The following is a 21,528-nucleotide window of genomic DNA, read 5'->3' as shown; positions in this document are numbered from 1 at the left end:
TGTGAAAGCCAGCCTGTGGCTAGTATTCATAAGAAACCGTGAATTTTGTCATAAATAGCAACACTGTGCCATTGCTGTATATATCACATGTGATGAGATGTTCTCAGGTACAAAGGAATTTGAGCAAATACAATAAAAAAAAAAGTTAAAAAAAATAAATAACATTTCAAACTACACCCCTTTCCTCTCATTGAAAATTAAACAAATAAAAAACTCCCCACATATTTGGCCCTCATACAGCTCCATCTCTTGAAAATTTAAAACATTATTGCTCTTGGAAAATGGCGACACAAGTGAATTTTTTTCTTTTTTTACAAATTTCAGAATTTTTTTCATCACCTAAGAAAAACAAAAACTATACATATTTGGTATCACCATAATCATACTGACTTGGAGAATCACTTCTCCAGGTCATTTTTACCATAAAAAGAAAACTGTAAATAAAAAAAAAAGACACAATTGTGGAATTGCGCTTTTTTTTTGCTATTTGTCCACACTTGGAATTGTTTTTCCTGTTTTCCAGCTCATCACATGATAAAATAGATGGTGTCATTAAAAAGTACCCTTAGTCCTGCAAAAAACAAGTTCTCACATGGTTATGACAGCAGAAAAAAAAATGGCTCTTGGAATAAGGGGAGGGAAAAAACAAAAATGCAAAAATGCAAAATCGCCTGGTTGGGAATGAGTTAAGTATTTTTTGGAATTATTATCTGCATTTATTGAACTACTACGCCAGACACAGATCTTAATTTTTCCTTAATATTAATCATAACTTTAAAGTAGGCAGGCGCAGCACAAACAAAAACTGATTTATGAATATATGTTGAGTTTTCAGCTGATGTTGAGCACTCAATCTTGTGCTCCTGAATGCTGAACACAAGTAATGGTAGGAGGGGGTATTCTCGAGTGTGCTATAAAAGTCTATGCTATAATTGTGTTTGCAATTTCACTACATGAACCTGAACTGATGCAGATTATACCATGCACATATCTTATTACCTGGCTTTATTATCCAAGAGATGTGAAATGTGCTAGCTGCCCCCAGAGCCATTATGTGGCAATGTTCTTTTCAATCTCCTCTTGAGCATTAAATGGAACTTTTAACATTGAATATAACTTTCGCTCAGCAGGCAGCATGATATAAACATATTATATCAAGCAGAAGGAACGGAGTTGATTGATATATAAAAAGTCATTTATTGATTGCTCACTGTTGTCTTCGGAGTGAAGAGGTTGGAGGGACTTTATTATTTCCTTTTATAGATGCAGAGGTAGCTGACAATCACTGAATGGACCGCCCGCCGGACTCCTAATTCCAGAATCAGCAAGTTAGGGCTCATCCTCACTTGCGAGAGACTCGCACGATTCTCGTGCGAGCCTCTCACATGAAAACCTGGCACTGCCGCCGGCACTGGGACTGGAACGTGCGGCTGCATAGAAATACATGCGAGTGCGAGTCTCTCGCAAGTGAGTATGAACCCTTAGGGTACCGTTACACGTAGCGATGCACCAACGATTCCGATAACGATACGATCTGGCTAAGATCGTTTGTGCATCGCTAGTAAGCAGTCATACAGGCCGATCTTCATAACGATGCATCAGCGATCAGTGATGTCACTAACGACCACGGCGATCGTTGGTACCGTGTCACACACTGTCTATAATAGTGATTCAGACTTTGAATAGGCGTTCGTCAGCGCTATCTATATGAGTTCGGAGTCGCCAACGAGGTCGCTCGTCGTTGATAAGGGGCGTCAAACACAGCGATGCATGCTGGTCAGCGTGACGCCAGCGATCAAAAAATGATCCTGAACGTTCGCGCATGATCAGCGACATCGCAGCAGGGAGACGGTCGTTTCTGCGTGTCACACTTAGCGAGATCACTAGCGATGTCGCTGTTGAGTCACAAAATCGTTGTCGCTTCAGCGATATCGCTAGCGATCTCGCCGTGTGTAACGGGGGCTTTACACTGAATCTTTGCACACAAAGCTATATATCAATCTTCTAAGCTCCTCCTGCTCAATAACCTATTGTAGATCAGACTATGTGTTCATATCCCCTCTAGCTATAGACAAAAATTACTATTGCTCACATCGATATGTTCATGCCATGTTGCTAAATGCCTTAAAAAAGGTTAATGGTTTGGCATTATTATTTGTTCAGATAAACATATATCACATTTTCATCCCAAAAATGTTCAGACTATGTCATTCCAGCATTAGAAAACCTGTAGTTTGCTAAAATAAATGCACTCATACTAGCAGTTTGGTGGTTAGGCCCATCGATACACTCCTAGCATATGCTGGTGTAAGCATTAGATTTGTCTTTCTTCTTGTTTTTGTTGTAGATGTTTTTATTTCCTCTAAGTAACTTGACATAATGACAAGATGCTCATTTTCTCATCAGTGAGAAGTGCTCTGCTGCACTATACTTCTTCATCAGCCACTTGATGTAACGTCTCGTTTCTCTAGAACAATGGTTAGAACCTGATTTTACAGTAAAATTAATTTATATAATTGATACATTTGCTTACATGACGTTTCCTGTGAAATTTGTTTTATGTGAGCTATACTAATTTTAATAATATTCTTTGATTCGATACCGTCATTAACAAATATAAAGAATAATATTAAAATTATCGTTAGAGGCTTAGGCTGTACGAAAACGTTGCATTTTTACTGTGCAGATTCGTCACAAAACCTGAAACAAAACCTGAAGGGTTTCCTGATGCCAGTGAACGACAATCTTGAAGTGTCATGCAGACGTTGCTTATTTGTGACTTGCAGGTTTAGATCTGCAGCATGTTAATTCTTTGACTGGTTTTGCTGCAGATTTCAATCAAGCTAATCAATGGGGAAAAATCTGCACCAAAAACGCAAGTAAAAAATGTATCCAAAACTCAATTTTTTGCAGCTGCATTTTTCCTGCCAACAGATGCAGAAATGGTGCAAACATTTCTGCACCAAATACTTAATGTGTGCACATACCCTTATAAAGTACAACTCTGGCGCTTTTTTTCACCACTGGTATCAGGGTATGTGCACACGTTGCGGATTTGGTTGCGGATCTGCAGCAGTTTCCCATGCGGTGTACAGTACCATGTAAACCTATGGAAAACCAAATCTGCTGTGCACATGCTGTGTAAAATTCTGTGCAGATTTGCTGCTGCTTATTTTCCGCAGCATGTCAATTCTTTGTGTGAAATCCGCAGCGTTTTAAAACCTCTTCCATTATAGGAATCTACAGGTGTAAAAACGCAGGTGAAATCCTCACAAAATCTGCAGAAAATCCACAGTAAATCTGCACTAAATCCGCAGGTCATTTTACCTGCGGATTCAGCCAAATCTGCGTGGAAAAATCCGCAACGTGTGCACATACCCTATTGTATATTCGGTGAGTGTAGTAAACTACTTACTGGTGTCTGTCTTCTACTGATTCCATCACTGCTCTCGTCACTCTCCCCTCCTCCGCCATCCCGTGACCACAGCTGTGACTTTTGTCCTGAGTTCCATAAACTTACATTAAGAAGTGAAACAATGAACTGAGCCGGCCAGTATCAAACTCTGATCACACAGTAAAGAAGAGAGTCGGAGTGGTGCTGGGAACAGCAGAAGAGGGCAAGCGGTAAGTATTTAACACACAGGAAACATACATTACTGATTCCTATCTGGTGGTGAAATAAAAGAATCCCTCAGAGTGGTACTTTAAAAATCTCTATTGGCCTGACATTTCAGACTTCTGCAGGGTCCTCTGCTATGCCCCAGTATCTGGCACAACAAGGTGTAAGGTTCCAGTAAAATCCAAACTTATTTAGAGGCTGGTAAGTCTACACCGTAAGGTTTGATTGACAATTCTCTATTAAACCTTATTGATGGTAACCTCTGAATTTTCAGATTTTTCTTTTAGATCAGAAGTTGCATATACAGTTAATATACAGTACATTAAGAATAAGCACCTCTAAAATGCATGCTAGCCGTTAAAATGTATTAAAAGGGTTTTCCATTAAAAAAAAATATAAAAGTTACTAATATTTTCTTCTCTCTCATGTCAGTGCTTACTGTAAAATACCCAACCTCAATATTCAAACTGTTAAAATAGTAAAGAACAGTGAAAAGTACCTCCCCTTCATTGTGATGTACTGCCATTTTAAAATGGAAAACCCAATTAATCACTGTCAATACTACTGTCTAAATTGCATCACTACTAAGTATCTCCATGCTAAGTATCTACATGCACGATAGTATAACACGTATAATTCAGCTCTGACAAAAGTCTCTCAAGTCACATTGCTGGCGAATGATAGCGTTCTGGAAAGCATGTTCTACTATCGGATGCATACTAGGATAGCACATGTAGGGTCAGACAAAATGCAAGGAGAAAGACTCGAAAATAAGAATGGTGTTATATTGTTAAAGTGCCAATCCTCTTACATGTTAGTACTGTTAAGTAAAAAAAACTGGAATAAAGGGTTCGCCAAAAGTAAATTTACAACTAGTTTAGATGTTGTCTGGCGTTATGAGAAATAATTCAAAATCTTAGTAGGTTTTAAAGGGGTTGTGTTAGCTTCATTGTTGAGGAGCGCACGTCTCTCCAGCCTCCTGTTTGCCAAAAGAGGGAGGGGAGAGTATGCTCCTGATTGATAGCTCAACAACATCGTCACATTGCGGACCCTAACTTTACAAGCAGAGGCAGTTTGGCGTTTGCAGCATGGGAGGAGAAGAGTCGCACTGAGGCTGGTTGGATCCTGTGATCCAGCCAGGTTCAGAGCAGCGCTTACAACGTCTATAGAAAAGAGCTGTTAAGCCCTGCATTTCTAGCCTTGAGAATGAAACGAATTTTTAATAAAAAGTAAATTGCAAAGCTGCTTGTTTTTCTATCAGAACATTTTAATTTTACTCATTTATGATGTTGAGAAAATCCCTTCAACTTTAATGAGAATGTAAACTTTTTTGTTAATTAATTGCCACAATTAGTTTTTTGATATATCATTAGATAACAGTAAGAGCACTGTGCACTCCAAATCACCCACACAGACATGTCTATAGACCCCACTAAAGAGAATATGGCAGCAGACAGCATTCTGTTAGGCTGTATACAGTATGCTCACATACTCCCTCTAGAGGTGGCTGCAAAACAGCCGGAATTTTACAGTACAGTATCTTCTACAGCCATGTCTATGCAGTGGCATTTTGTGTATCCAAATAAAAATGATGTATAGATATATTATTGTCTCCTTCTTGAAAATTTACATAACATTATGTACTCATTGTGCTTTTATTAAAGCATGAAATACGATTGTGTAACCAGTGGATGGCATGGGCTGGAGAGCTCTGCCATGCCATCTGTAGTGGGTGCCAGCTGTCTTATATAGCTGATGCACTGCACTGGCCAGGATCTGTGTTATTTATGATCCGGTTTGATCAACCCCTTATATGCCTTAACAGCAACTGATGCATTTAGGAGTTTGATGTGGTTGTGAGTTTTCAGGTAGACCCACCCTTACACTTTCAGTATCGGTACTCCGATAATTATTTTAGCCTGCTCAACCAAAAACAAAGCGTTGTGAGCTACTATCTCTCATGGTCTTAGGTCACATTTTATCCCAATGTAATATACCCTACTAATATTGCTCAGCCTAATTTAACTGTGACTATGAAAAGCTTTCCTTGGTGTCATTGTATAAGCAGTAATAATGACAGATCTTCCCGTTTCTGAGCATTTTTGGTCAGTGAAATTGTTTGGTTACATGATGTGCCTAGATCTATTATATTTTAGAAAATTGACTTTTGGAGAACCAATTATGAGTTACGTTTATAGTAATGGTAAGTTGTTTTACCATCTTTCCCCTGACAACTAATTTACTACCTATCCATGCAAGAAGAGACTACAGTATCCATGCCTCTAATAAGCGGCCATCTCAGCAAGGGAGTGAGCGCCTGTCAAAACTCAAGCAGCACTCAAAATTTTTTTCAAAGACTACCGACCGGCCAGCTCTTTCTCCTTACTCCTTCTCTTTTTCTCCATCCTGCGCAGTCTTTTCTCTTCTCTTCTCTTGGCCTCTTCTTCCTCTTGGTGCTGTCGACATTTGTGAAAATTCTCCACCACCACCCCCACAAACATATTCAGGACAAAGAATGCAACAATCAGCAGGAAGGATATGAAGTAAAGGAGCATCCAGGGGTTGTAATTCATCACTGGCTGAAAAGAACAGACATCATATTAAACAGAGACTGGAAGGGTACAATAAAGACTCAGGTGAGCCATTTTCACAAAAATGCACATTCTTTTTTTCGCCTGTTTGTGTGCTTGCATACCTATATACACATACATGAATGTTCGGTTCCTGCACATGGCTAAAAGAAAATTAAGATATTGCAAAGTATGTAATTTTTTTATGGAGCATTTTTTATATCAATTAATATACGGTGTGTACGATATATATATAATCAGTACGAGATATATATATATATATATATATATATACACACAATATAATTAAATCTGCTGAAGTATATTAAATTATCTGCGAAAATTAAAATAAGGGATAGAATATCTGCATCACTACTAGTTAGAATATGGCTAGCATCGCTTTATGACTAATTAGACACATTGTCGGAGTTACTGGAGATATCTTAGTACCGTAAATTCTCCAATTATAATTCCACAAATTGGGAGGGAAATAGCTATGTCCTAGAAGTTATTCTTTTGGGCTGTGATTGTGTTAAAGGAAAATTGGATACTTGTTCCCCTCATACATCAAACGGAATTTTTTAAAAAATGGGCGAAGAGTAAGAAATGATTAATAAATACCTGATTCATCTCCTGCTGCTTCATCGCTGCCCCTCCGGTGTTCCCCACTGGTACTTGTTTACTTATTTTACTAGCAATCGTGTAGCCCATCACTGACCTGATTGGCTGCAGCGGTCATATGGATGTAAATAATGTCATCACTGCAGAGAAGTGAACAAAGACTGTCGAGGACCACTGCAGCGTTGATCCCACATTGGAGGACTGAATGGGTGATGCTTGAATATTTTAACACATTAGTCTCTTTTAAAGTTGATCATTGGGGAATCTTATTGAAGGAAATTCTGTGATCAACTCATTGATTTTTTTTTTTTCTAGAAATATCTCTATCAAGCATAATGGGGCAGAAATGGTGCAAACATAGTTGTACACACGAGTGAGAAAATCTCTGTCTGGCAGTAAATAAGTAGTTTGCCAATCAAACTTTTGTGGAAATAGATCAGGAGCAGAAGTGGTATTTTATGTAATATTCATTGTATTTTCTCAAGATTTGAAAATAAGATAACACATTGCTGCAAATAATGGTATGCAGTGCCAGACAGACACTCTATTATTTCATAATGTAGTACCTGCTGGTCTACCCCAACTGCATCCAGTCCGTCATACATGATGTCAACCCATCCGTCTTTGGATGCCAGGACAAACAAAGACATTAATGCCTATTAAGACACAAATGATACACACTTTTCTTACCAATCATAGTACAGACCTCAAGGCATCAATGCATACAATGGAAAAAGGCAAGATAAGGACTGCACAGACATCCATTTATAAAGCATGAATGTAAATGTTACTATATACTGTATATGCTGCATAATGAACTACATTGTCTTCTATACATAGTTCTGCCAGACTTGGTGTCACTTGGTATCTTCTATAATGTGAATGGGAGGAACATGTTCATAGTTAGCACTGTAAACTATCAGTAGACGTGGATTTATGAATTGCTTTACAGATTTATCAAAGCTTCGTATTTTTAACCCCTTCCCAACATGGCCAATTTCCATTTTTTTCTCCTCTCCTTCCAAGAGCCATGATTCTCTTTATTTTTCTGTCCACATAAACATGTAAGGTCTTGTCTTGTTTTTTTTGTAGGACAAGTTGTACTTTTGAATGACACCATTCATTGTACCTTTATACTTGAAAACGGGAAAGAAAGTCCAAGTGTGGTGAAACTATGAGAGACCTCTGCAATTCTGCCATTGTTTTTTGGGCATTTTTTTTGTGACGTACATTGTGTGATTAAAATTACCTGACAATAAGATTTTCCTAATCAGTACGATTAATGCAATACCATACCATACCAAATGTATCCAAATTTTTTTATTATTTTAGTGGTGAAAAAAATAAGAAGTTTGACAAAAAATAAAAAACAGATTTTTGATTGTATTGCCATTTTCCAAGGCCCATAATATTTTCAATTTAAGCTGTGTTAGAGCTTATTTTTTGCAGGGTGAGACAACATTATTATTGATACCATTTTGGGGATAAATACAACATTTTAATTGCTTCTTACAGCATTTTTTGTGATATTCCAGTGACCAAAAAATGCAATATAGGCGTTTCTGATTTTTTTTTCTGTTTACAGTGAAATTTTAGAATTTGATATATCAGACATTTCTGAACTTGGTGATACCACTTATGTGCATTTTTAATATTTTCTTATCATCTTTATTTTTAATAGGTGATAAGGTAGCAATTTGAACTTTTATGATTTTTTTTATTTTGTTAACATTTTTAAAAACATGTTTTTACTTTTTACTGTACTTGTTAGTCGCCTTAGGGGACAGCATATGTATGGCGAAAATCACAGTCTCCTGTTAACGACAGATAAAGGCTGGCTTTCACAGAAGTACCGTAATGACAAGTGTGGGGGTCTTTAGCAGACTCCCAGCTGTCATGGCAAACCATCAGCACCCTGCAATCACGTGATGGAGCTTTCCCTGCTGGTGCGCATTAGATGCTGCTGTTAAAGATTGATATCAACATTTAACAGGTTGAGCTTCTGGAGGAGCTTTGTTCCACCCTAGGCTGTTAGAGGCAGGTGATGGCTGAATAATTCAGCAATCATCTGCAAGGAAAGAAGTGGGCTGAGCTCGCATCAAAGTCAAGTATCACGTAGCTGTATGCCATACGTCAGGAAGGGTTAAAGTGGACCTATCACGAGTCTGGGGCTGCCCTTTTTACTTAAGGAAAGAGTGGGAAGTCCCAGACTGGTGACTTTTCTAAATATCACATGGTTTGTGCAAGAGTGAGATCTTGCCTTATTATTATTTATCATTATAGCGCCATTTATTTCCATGGCGCTATACATGTGAGGAGGGGTATACATAATAAAAAACAAGTACAGCAATCTTAAACAATACAAGTCATGACTGGTACAGGATGAGAGAGGACCCTGCCCACGAGGGCTCACAATCTACAAGGGATGGGTGAGGATACAGTAGGTGAGGGTAGAGCTGGTCGTGTAGTGGTTTGGTGGATCGGTAGTTACTGCAGGTTGTAAGCTTGTCAGAGGAGGTAGGTCTTCAGGTTCTTTTTGAAGGTTTTCAAGGTAGGCAAGAGTCTGATATGTTGTGGTAGAGAGTTGCAGAGTAGGGGGGATGCGCAGGAGAAATCATGTATGTGATTGTGGGAAGAGGAGATAAGAAGAGAGTTGAGAAGAAGATCTTGTGTAGATCGGAGGTTGTGTGCAGATAGGTACCGAGAGACTAGGTCACAGATGTATGGAGGGCACGGGTTATGGATGGCTTTGTATGCCATGGTTAGGGTTTTGAACTGGAGTCTTTGGGTAATGGGGAGCCAGTGCAGGGATTGACAGAGGGGAGAGGCTGGGGAATAGCGTGGGGGGGACAGGTGGATTCGTCGGGCAGCAGAGTTTAGAATAGATTGGAGGGCTGCGAGAGTGTTAGAGGGGAGGCCACAGAGCAGGAGTTTGCAGTAGTCAAGGAGGGAGATGATGAGAGCATGAACTAGGCTTTTTGCATTTTCTTGTTTAAGGAATTTACGGATCCAGGACATTTTTTTGAGGTAAAGTCCGCAGGAAGTGGAGAGGGCTTGGATATTTGGTGTAAAGGAGAGATCAAGGTTAAGGATTACCCCGAGGCAGTCAGCTTGTGTTACTGGGGATAGTGAGCTGCCATTTACTTTAATGGATAGGTCTGTTGGGGGAGTAGAGTGAGATGGGGAAAGATGATGAATTCTGTTTTGTCCATATTAAGTTTTAGAAATCTAGCAGAGAAGGAGGATGAAATAGCGGATAGACATTGTGGGATTCTGGTTAGTAGGGAGATGATATCTGGTCCAGAGATGTAGATCTGTGTGTCATCAGCATAGAGGTTATACTAAAAACTGTGAGATTCTATGAGCTGTCCCAGGCCAAAGGCGTAAATGGAGAAGAGCAGGGGCCCTGGGACTGAACCTTGCAGAACTCTGACAGATACGAAGCGAGGTGAGGAAGTGGTGTGTGAGTGGGAGACGCTAAATGTCCAGTCTGCTAGGTATGACGATAACCAAGATAGGGCCAAGTCTGTGATGCCAAGAGATAATAAGGTCTGAAGTAGTAGGGAATGTTCCACTGTGTCAAAGGCAGGGTCAGGTCCAGGAGGAGGAGGACAGAGTAGTGTCGCTTGGCTTTGGCGGTTAATAGGTCATTTGTGACTTTAGTTTGGGGAGCTTCTGTGGAGTGATGTGGTCGGAAGCCAGATTTTAAGCAGTTGAAGAAGAAGCAGGAAGAGAGGTGGGAGGACAGTTTAAGCTGGACTTGTTGTTCCAGTAGTTTAGAGGCATAGGGGAGAAGTGATATTGTGCGATAGCTAGATACAGAGGATGGGTCAAGAGAGGGTTTTTTTGTGGGTGGGTGTGATTGAGGCATGCTTGAAGCATGAGGGAAAAACACCAGTTGTTAGTGATAGGTTGAAGAGACGGGTTAGGGTTGGGTTGAAGACTGTGGTGAGGTTTGGGATCAAGTGGGATGGAATCGGGTCAAGTGCACAGGTGGTGAGAGTAGAGTGGAGAGTCGATCTTCTGTAATGGTGGAGAAGTTGGTTTTGGAGGAGGAGGAATGAGCAGTTAGGAGGAGGGGCCATGGGGGTTGTAGTACAAAACTTTCTCTGATGTTATTTATCTTCTCCTTGAAGAATGAGGCAAAGTCTTCAGCTGAGATTAGTGGAGAGGGATGAGGTGCTGGGGGACGAGGGCAGAATTGAAAGTGTTGAGTAGCTGTTTAGGGTTGTGAGTAAGGGAGAATAATAGAGATGAGAAGTAGGTTTGCTTTGCTGCAGCGATTGTGGCCTTGAAAGTAGTGAGGTACTGTTCGAATGCGATGAAGTGCTCGTTGGAATGGTATCTTTTCCATCTCCGCTCAGCAATCCCAGAATCCTGCCTCAGTGCATTGGTCAGACTGGTGTGCCAGGGTTGTCTGTTGATTTTGCAAGCTTTGGTGTCTGTGAGAGGGGCAATCAATTCCAGGGCTGCAGCTATTGTAGTGTTATATAAAGTGGCGGCAGCGTCTGCATTGTGTAAGGAACTTATATGTCTGTAAGAGGGAGAAGAGATTCAGAGAGTGAGTGTAGATTGAGGTGTTTAAGATTTCTGCAAGGGTGTGCAAGTTTGTGGGGTGAGAATTGTGCACAAGGAGAAGAGAGGGAAGAGAATGTAAGTAGGTTGTGGTCAGAAAGGGAGAGGCGAGTTAGAGAGGTTAGATAGGGAGCAGAGGCAGGTGAATTTGAGGTCCACTGTGTGGCCATCTTTGTGAATAGCTGCAGAAGACCATTGAGCGAAGCCAAAGAAGGAAGTGAGAGATAGAAGTTTATTGGCAGCTGAGAGAGATGTGTCAATAGGGATGTCACCCATGATGATAGTGGGGATGTCAGCAGAGAGGAAATGAAGTAGCCAGGGAGTGAAGTGGTCAAAGCAGGTTGTTGCTGGGGGGCAGTAAATGACAGCCAGTTGGAGATTGGAGGGGGAGTAGATGCGCACAGAGTGCACCTCAAAGGAAGGGAGGGTAACAGAGGGTGGCAGTGGGATTTGGATGAAGGAGCAGTTATCTGACAGGAGAAAACCAACTCCTCCGCCATGCTTGCTGCTGGAGTAGGGTGTGTGGGAAAGGTGGAATCCACCATACGAAAGTGCAGCTAAGAGGCTTTGTCAGAGGGGGTGAGCCAGTGATAGCGAGGAAGGAAAGTTTGTTAGTAATAAAAAGATCATGGATGTGAGAAAGTTTGTTGCAGACAGAGCGAGCGTTCTATAAAGCTCCGGTTAGTGGGACTGGGGAAGCGGGGGCTGGGCGAATAGGGTATAAGATTAGAGAGATTTCAGAAATGTGTGATAGAGCGTGGATGGGAGGTAGAAATGACTGTGGGAATGTGGTGAGGAGGGCCAGGATTTGGAGAAATATCACCAGCAGTGAGGAGGAGCATGGAGAGTGTTAGTAGGTGGGAGCAGGAGAGGGTATGAAGGGGTTGTCTGTGTTTAGAGACAAAGGATTGTATGTTGAGGAACAGAACTGAGGAGGAGGTGAGATGGATTGGGAGAATGGAGGGAGAGATGACCATTTCATTACTAGGTGCAGGGATTAATATGCAAAGTCTCTCTTTCACAGCAAGAAGAGCCGCTGAGGGTTGTGGGATTCCGGTCTGCTTGACGGAAACCTACAAACCAGAAGTTTGGACCTTCCTTATGCTAGAAAGTCGGATCCTTTAGTGCAGCACTAGGGACCCTGGAGCATTTTTGCCAATAGATGATACTTAGACAGGTTACCAGTCTGAGACGGTCCACTCAAAAAGCACGGCCTCAGATTGATGATGGGTACTGTTTAAATCAACTGTTAACATTTAGGAGCTACTAATTTTTTCTGATGGTTGGGTGGGTTTTCACTTGTTTACTGAACTTTAGCTAATTCTAGAGTGTGTGACAAGTTCTATATGAAACTGGCTAATATTCAAGCATTACAAAATCTACTTGCAAATGTCATGTTGTTCTACGCACCTGACCAAGATTGTCAAAATTGTATTTATGTCGAATCCATTTGTATCTAGAATCAAGACAGTCGGATTTATTTGTGATATTTTTTGTATCTTCTCCCAGGCAGTAAAAAAATTTTCCTTTGAAAAGCTGAAAGGAACAAAAATGTATATTCACCATTTTTACATGAGTTCAACCAACAGGATTTATAAATTAGTTTAGCACCTATCAAAAAATGTTAGATAAGTGTAGGGTCATCATCTGGGACCTCAATATTTTATTTCTTGTCATTAGTACAAGTGTGAGAGTGATTGCTCCAATGTCTGCTATAGATATGGAAGGAGTAAGAGGTAATCTCAAATAACCATCCATTCATCTCCTCCACTGTAAATGTTCTGCAGTGGAGACATAGGGAACTTGGGGTTGGCTTCTAGTGATCGCTGGAGATCCAGATTGTTAGGCTTCCAACTATTTAACACATATTATCAATCCCATAGGTTGGTACAAATTTATATTCAAACATATTCCAGTTAGAAACATTTATCACGTATTCATTAGATAGTTGCTGAATGTTAAGTTGGTGGGGTCGGTGGAGGTTCAGTGGTAAGACTGCTACAATGTAATATCTATGAACTATTCAATATATTCATGTTATATTATAATGGTAAAATATACCTGAACCCCCAGGATTCCAAATATGATGAAGAATGCACAGCAGATTACCACAATGTTACCGATGGGTTTCAGGGATGACATTAAAGTTTCAACCACAAGTTTAAGCCCTTGAGCGCGACTTATAACCCTATATTAAATAGAACAAACAATACATGTAAATCTACTTTCAGAAAAATATAAGTCATCAATATTTGATTACTGCAATTTGTTACAAGTTTTGAAGTGATCATATCAAGACAAAAACCTGAATTTTTCCTCAACTTTGTGAAAATCACAGCAAAATAATTTTTTTTACCTAACATCAGTATACCCAATCTGCAGTACAAGATTTGACCATGTGATTCAATGTATCATATATTTGTACCACCAGGTGAAGCTAGTATGCATGATGCTTTTCAATTATTAAGAGTTCATACTCATCTGCGTTCAGATGTTGGTTCCGTAAAGTAGGACAAGTGTCATGGTCCAGGAAGTACAAGGCATTTTTTCTCATCTAGCATCTGTATGACATCCTAATGACGTGTATGCAATCCATGTACAATGCGTTTTTAATATCAGCTTTTAAATACAAGAATTGTCTATGTCAGTTCAAGCTAGTTTAGTAACTAATAAAAAATATTTGATAGATAGGTAATGGATAGATAGATGCAATTGAGATAGTCATTGAGATAGACAGTGTAGTGCAGCTTACCGTACATGTATTTAGTTCATAATTAAATATGTTAAAAAAATGGTGTGTGGCCCCTAAATTTTTTAAAAACTGAGGGAAAGCTGACAGCTGGGTGCTGATGTTTTTTTTAGCCTGGGAAGGGGTAATAAACATGGAGCTTCCCAAGCTATTAATATCAGCTCATTGAAATTAATAGGTTGGTAAACTCCATGTTTATTACTCCTTTCCCAGGCTATAAACATCAGCACCCAGCTGTTGGCTTTTTCTCAGCTGGTTATGAAAAATTCGGGGACCACACACCATTTATTTTACACTATATATACAGTTGAAACCAGAATTTTATATACACTATATAAAAAGACACATATGCATGTTTTTCTCAATACCTGACATAAAATCAGAATTAACCTTTTCTGTTTTAGGTCAATAAGGATTACTATAATTATTAATATTTGACAAATGCCAGAATAATGAGAGAGATAATGTTTAAAGGCATTTTTATTACTTAATGCAAAGTTAATGTTGGAGTTCAGATTTTGCCGGACTGGTTTTAGGGTGCCATGTCACATTGGCAGAGCCCCTGAGGTGCAAGAACAGCAGAACCCCCCCATAACAACACCATTTTACAAACTACACCTCTCAATGAATTCATCTAGGGGTGCACTGATCATATTGACAACACAAGTGGGTCAGAGAATTTTATATCATAGGACTGTGAATAAAAAACAAACAGATTTTACATTTCAAACTGGGGAATGGGTAAAAAAGGCACCAAAACTTGTCCCACAATTTGTGATGAATGAAGAAATACCCCATAAGTGGCTATACTGTACTGTTTAGCCACATGGCGAGACTCGGAAGGGACGGAGCGTTATTTGCCTCCTGGAGCGCAGATTCTCCTAGAAAAGTTTGTGGACTCCATATACACAGCCCCTAAGTGCTAGAAGAGCAAAGTCCCCTCCCCTCAAGTGACCTCATTTTGGAAATGATCATATCAGTTGGTGAATTTTTATACAGGTGTAGTGACGATTTTGACTCTGTGTTTTCCAGAAACAATCAGCAGTGGATGTTGCTGATTGAAAATTGCAAACTACCATTGTAGTCACCAGATCGTTATGCCCAGTTCATGCTTCTGGAGACATGTACCCGTAAATTAGATGGGCTAGCATCGTTAAAGAAATGCCAAACATGTGGATGCTAAATGTGGTTTAGGCACACTGGAGGGCTCAGAAGGAAGGGGGACATTTGGATCTGGGAGAGTATAATTTGCTGAATTTCTTTTGGGGCGGGCAAGGAGCCATTTTGTTTTTCCAGAGCCTTTGTGCTACCAGTAAAGTGGAAGCCCCTATATTTCCATTGACAGATGATGGACCTGAGTGGGAACTTTTTTTTGTGGATTGAGTTGAAGCTTTTATTGGGAACATTTTACATAATGTTTGGGATCACATTTATCCTGCAATCTACACTGAGAACTTACTTTGGGGTTTCCATATAAATCTCCAAGTGACATAATTCATAAAAACCCCCCAAATAATCAATTTACTATAATGAGGTAGCAGAGTTACATCTGTTCAGCTATGTCCTTTTTATCAGAAGTGCACAAAACTGTGGCGGACCGCATTTTCATGCATGCCTACAAAGATCTACACCGCTGAATAATAGGCCAGATGGCATCCATGGTATCTCCATCTGCTTCATTATAGGGAAGCTTCCGCTGGGGGGTTCCGTCTGAATCACGTATTTTCCAGATTTACACAGAAACCCTGGTGTAAGCACTCAGAGTATTGCGCAGGATAAATGTGAGCCGAGTCTTACTGCAATTTTTTGGAGGCAGAATGAACAAATCAACAGTAGGTGAAGAACTAGATTTATTCATTTTTTAAGCTGTTACTCGTGTGGTATAAGTGATTAGGCGACTTTATTCTTCTGGTCGGTGCGATTATAGCGATACCAGATTTATGTCGGGTTTTTATGCTTGGCTGTGTCTCACACTAAAAGGCGCTCTTTTTGCAAAAAAATAGTTTTTGCATCAACATAATTTGAGAGCTATAATTTCTCCAAATTTAGGCAGACACAGTCATGTGAGGGCTTGTTTTTAGCGGGACAAGTTGACATATTTATTGGTACAATTATCAGTCATATGACATTTTTTGATCGCTTTCCATTCTGATTTTTGGGAGGCAGAATGAACGAAAACTAGAAATTCAGGATTTTTTTTTTAATGGCATTCTGTGTGTGGTAAAATAGATAAGGCAGGGCAGCATGGTGGCTCAGTGATTAGCACTGCAGCCTTGCAGCGCCAGGATCCTGTGTTCAATTCCCAAGGACAACTGCAAGGAGTTTGTATGTTCTACCCGTGTTTACTTGGGTTTCCTCCTGGTACTCCGGTTTCTTCCCATACTCCAAAGAGATACTGATAGGGAATTTACAGTGGGTACATAAAGTATTGAGACCCCTTTAAATTTTTCACTCTTTGTTTCATTGCAGCCAGTTGGTAAATTCAAAAAAGTTCATATTTTTTCTCATTAATGTACACTCTGCACCCCTGCTTGCCTAAAAACAACAGAAATGTAGAAATTTTTGCAAATTTATTAAAAAAGAAAAACTGAACTATCACATAGTCATAGGTATTCAGACCCTGTGCTCAGACACTCATATTTAAGTCACATGCTGTCCATTTCCTTGTGATCCTCCTTGAGATGGTTCTACTCCTTCATTGGAGTCCAGCTGTGTTTAATTAAATTGACAGGACTTGATTTGTAAAGGCATACACCTGTCTATATAAGACCTCACAGCTCACAGTGCATGTCAGACCAAATGAGAATCATGAGGTCAAAGGAACTGGCCAAGGAGCTCAAAGACAGAAATGTGGCAAGGCACAGATCTGGCCAAGGTTACAAAAGAATTTCTGCAGTACTCAAGGTTTCTAAGTGCACAGTGGTCTCCATAATCCCTAAATGGAAGAAGTTTGGCACCACCAGAAGTCTTCCTAGACCTGGCCATCCAGCTAAACTGAGCAATCGTGGGAGAAGAGCCTTGGTGAGAGAGGTAAAGAAGAACCCCAAGATCACTGTGGCTGTGCTCCACAGATGCAGTAGGGATATGGGAGAAAGTTCCACAAAGTCAACTATCACTGCAACTCTCAGGCCTTTATGGCAGAGTGGCTCGACGGAGTAGAGTTTGCTGAAAAACACATGAAGGACTCCCAGACTATGAGAAATATGTTTTTCTGGTCTGATGAGATGAAGATAGAACTTTTTGGTGATAATTCTAAGCGGTATGCCCAATACAATCCCAACAGTGAAATATGATGATGGCAGCATCATGCTATAGGGGTGTTTTTCAGCTGCAGGGACAGGACGACTGGTTGCAATTGAAGGAAACATGAATGTGGCCAAGTACAGAGATATCCTGGATGAAAACCTCTTCCAGAGTGCTCTGGACCTCAGACTTGGCCGAAGGTTCATCTTCCAACAAGACAATGACCCTAAGCACACAGCTAAAATAATAAAGGAGTGGCTTCAGAACAACTCTGTGACCATCCTTGACTGGCCCAGCAAGAGCCCTGACCTAAACCCTATTGAGCATCTCTGGGGAGACCTGAAAATGGCTGTTCACCATCCAACCTGATGGAACTGGAGAGGATCTGCAAGGAAGAATGGCAGAGGATCCCCAGATCCAGGTGTGAAAACTTATTGCATCTTTCCCAAGAAAACTCATGGCTGTACTAGCTCAAAAGGGTGCTTCTACTCAATACTGGGCAAAGGGTCTGAATACTTATGACCATGTGATATTTCAGTTTTTCTTTTTTAATAAATTTGCAAATATTTCTACATTTCTGATTTTTTTCAGTCAAGATTGGGTGCAGAGTGTACATTAATGAGAAAAAAAATAATTTTTTTGAATTTACCAAATGGCTGCAATCAAACAAAGAGTAAAAAATTTAAAGGGGTCTGAATACTTTCCGTACCAACTGTAGATTGGGGACAGCAATGATAATGTCTGTAAAGCACTGCAGAATAAGATAGCGCTAAATAAGCAATGCATAATAATAATAAGGCAGCTTTATTCTTCGATTCAGTATGATTACATTGGTACCACATTTGTCTTTTTTACGTCACGGCGCTTTTACACAATAAAAACTATTCTATAGAAAATGTAATATTTTTATATTTTTCCGCTGATGGAGCTGTATGTTGGCTTGATTTTTTGTTGGGCAAAATGACGATTTCAGCAATACAATTTTTATTTACATCCATCTTTTTGATTGCGTTTTATTCCACTTTTTGTTCGGCAGTATTATGATAAAGCCTAATTTTTTGCCTTGTTTTTTATTTTTATTTTTTGCAGTGTTCACTAAAGGCATTAAATAGTGGGACAATTTTTTTTTCTCTTTTTTTCACTTTCTTAACTTTTTTACTTTGTCCCACTATGGGACATTTACGGTACTTTTCTCTTTCGTCTCATTGGGGGACACAGAAACCGTGGGGTGTGTGCTGCTGCCTCTAGGAAGTTGACACTATGCCATGAAAAAAATGTTAACTCCGCCTCCGCAGTATACACCCCTCCGACAGGCTGTAGGACAATCAGTTAGTGAAAAAGCAGTAGGAGGAGACATTATCATGTAAGTCCATCATATAATTATTACAGATAACAACAGGCTGTAGGACATTCAGTTTTGCTTAGTGTCAGATAGGAGGTGAACAGGGGTCTCTTACAGACTCATGCCTACCTCAATGTGCGTCGTTCCTTTTCAGGTAACCATGGAGGGATACAGAATAGATCGGCTACATCTGTATTCCCACACCAGGATCATGAGTAAGGTGTGTACTGCCACCCCGTATCCTCATGATTCCCACGGGCAGGACCCTAACCCCTAACACAGGACTCGTGTTCAGGTGATCATATCTGGTCCTGACCTTCGTCTCCCATCACTCACCCCCCAGAGCCTGATGATTGAGAGAGACGCCCTGCAGAAAAGGTTTGAGACAGCAATCTTTTCATCAGGTAACTGCTCCCCGTCACGGGGGGAGCTGAAGGTAAGAGGCTGCAGCATTTTTTATTGGGAAAAAAAAAATATAGAGAAGCTCTTTTTCTTGCATTTATGGAGGGGGTCACTGTTATCCTGTGCTTACAGCCCGTGGCTCTAACTTATTTTATTTTATTTTAAGAGCCAGTACCTGCTTCCAAGCACTGCAGGAATGCAGATTGCGGCGCAGCCTCCAATCCTTCCTCCCACGGCAGCATTATGCTCCTGGGCTCCAGCGGTCATCCAGCATGCGCGCGTCCGATGTCAGATCCCGGCTTCCGTGGTAGGCCCAGCCCTCCGGGGTCCTCTTCCGGGACCAGCGCCATCTTGGTGCTCCATGAAATCCGGAGCTGGGCCCCGCCCACCGGTTCCAGACGGGGCTAGAGGGTGGTTCACCTCTCTCTCTTTCTCCCCTCTGCCTTCGGGCGGCAGCTGCGGTGGGGACAGGACGTGGGATATGAGTACTGCACTACAGTTGTTGCTCCCTCACTCTGTTCTTTACCGAGGGTCGACAACCGTCGGTAAACAGCCCCCCGCCTTTCCTGCCAGGGAGCTGATGAGGCCATCCTGCCTACCGCCCAGGGGTCAGCCGTTGCCGCGGGAGACAGTGAGTGTCCGGGATGGGCTTCTTCCTTATGTAAATCCGTGGCTAACCTTACCAAGGTATCACAGAACCTGGTAACGGTGCTTGACAGATTGCCACCTAAGAATCCAGTGGACACAGGTGCATCAAAGGAGTCCTTTTTTGGACCTTTTAGAGGCCATAAATGGTTGAGACAGGACAACTAACCCAGGTCCCCTTCTTACTCCATCTCACCGCCAGAGTTTCTCTGGCTGTCTGCCTCCTCCAGGTCCTCCCCACCCCAGAATCAGGTGAGGCATTTTTAGAAACACGCTCGGAGGAGGGTTCTGAGTACGGGCCAGAACAGCCTAGGGCGTCAAGGATATGGTCCAGGACCTCATTGCTGCAGTCAATGAGACCTCAACATTAAGGACGCCACATCAAAGCCGGATGATCAGGCTCTCTCATTTAAGCGGCATAGATCCCCCTCCAGGGTCTTCGCCACACACAGGGATTTTGAGGAGGTGCCGGCCAGGAAAAGGGAAAACCCAACCAGGCGGTTTCAGAGGGGAAGCCGTTTTGGGATTTCATATCCAGATTTCACTACCAACTGGACCTCCTCCCCTTCGGTGGATCCACCAGTGTCCAAACTCTCTACTAAAACAGTCCCTCCACTCACCAGTGGGGCACCCCTGGAGGATCCCAATGATAGGAGGGTAGAATCCCTGGCAAGATCCACCTTTGAGGCAGCAGCTGCTACATTGTGTCCGGCCTTCGCCTCAGCCTGGGTAGCTAAGTCTGTTACAGACTGGGCCAAACAGCTTAGACAGGGCATATTGGCGGAGTTTGCAGACGAAATCTCTCAGGTCAGGAAGTGTATGGTATCAGCAGCTTGGATGCCGCATCCTGCACAGCCCAAGCATTCAGCAACAGGGTAGCTGTCCGGCGAACGGTTTGGTTAAAGGCCTGGCAGGCTGATTTGTCCTAAAAGAGATCCCTAACCAATCTGCCTTTTCAGGATTCCCGACTTTTTGGTCCAATGTTAGAGCAAATCATTAAAGATGCAACTGGGGGCATAAGCTTCCATCTCCCTCAGGCCAGGTCTTGTCGATAGGTTTTCAAACGAAAGGCCCAATCCTTTGGTCTCTTTCATCATGCCCCAGCAGCAGACGCCTATGCTCAGGGCCCACAGAGATCGCAGGCACCTAGGGACAGGAAGAAGGTGTCCTTTCGGGCCTCTCCTTCATGGCGCCCTCGCAGTTCCCACAGCAGAGCTACCAGGATGGGGCCAGGCAGATCCTCTTCAACCTATCGCCTACAGGGATTACAGCTCCCTTCCCAGTCCCTCTCCCATACTAGGAGAGCCACCTTCTCTTCTGCAGAGGTGTCTGGCAGAGTTCAGTAATGGATACCTGGGTAAGGGAGGTGGTATCCATAGAATGCAAGACAGACTTCAACGCTCTACCGCGAGGCCGGTTTTTTCTATCACAACCACCAAGAGACGCTGCCATGGCCTCATGTTTTTTTGCGGCAATCAACTCTCTCTTCAGCACAGGAGTAATCATCCCTGTTCCCGAGCTGGAGTGTTTTACAGGCTTTACTCAAGCCTGTTTGTAATACCAAAAAAGGGATGGCTAGGTTCGTCCCATACTAGACCTCAAGAGATTAAACAAATGGGTCCTCCTACGCCACTTCAGGATGGAGTTGATCCGGCCGGTGATTGCCTCTATGGAGGATCAGGGATTCCTATGCTCCATAGATATTCGAGACGCCTACCTGCACGGCCCCATTTTTCAGGGAGATCAAAGATTCTTTGCGCTG

At 41.6% G+C, this 21,528-nt stretch overlaps 1 protein-coding gene across 6 annotated transcripts in view; it reads right to left on the bottom strand.

The window, feature by feature from the left end:
* The window catches only part of CACNA1G (calcium voltage-gated channel subunit alpha1 G), a 341,842-nt gene that overhangs the window by 176,187 nt on the left and 144,127 nt on the right, over positions 1 to 21,528 (bottom strand). For 4 of the 6 annotated variants that reach the window (XM_073588061.1, XM_073588058.1, XM_073588057.1 and 1 more), the window contains exons 21-24: positions 13,447 to 13,573; positions 12,796 to 12,921; positions 7,377 to 7,466; positions 6,006 to 6,198 (exon numbers count right to left, since the gene is read on the bottom strand). In XM_073588061.1, coding sequence (XP_073444162.1) covers positions 6,006 to 6,198; positions 7,377 to 7,466; positions 12,796 to 12,921; positions 13,447 to 13,573 — 536 coding nt within the window. Of the gene's footprint in view, positions 1 to 5,984; positions 6,199 to 7,376; positions 7,467 to 12,795; positions 12,922 to 13,446; positions 13,574 to 21,528 lie in introns of all 6 variants that reach the window. The other 2 variants (XM_073588056.1, XM_073588059.1) reach the window with 1 other exon arrangement.

Source organism: Dendrobates tinctorius, unplaced genomic scaffold (assembly GCF_039654945.1).
Source record: "Dendrobates tinctorius isolate UK_male_01 unplaced genomic scaffold, ASM3965494v1 ptg000103l, whole genome shotgun sequence".
Lineage (NCBI taxonomy): Eukaryota > Metazoa > Chordata > Amphibia > Anura > Dendrobatidae > Dendrobates > Dendrobates tinctorius.
The sequence above is the reverse complement of the archived record's forward strand: the minus strand, read 5'-3'. Positions and strand labels throughout refer to the sequence as shown.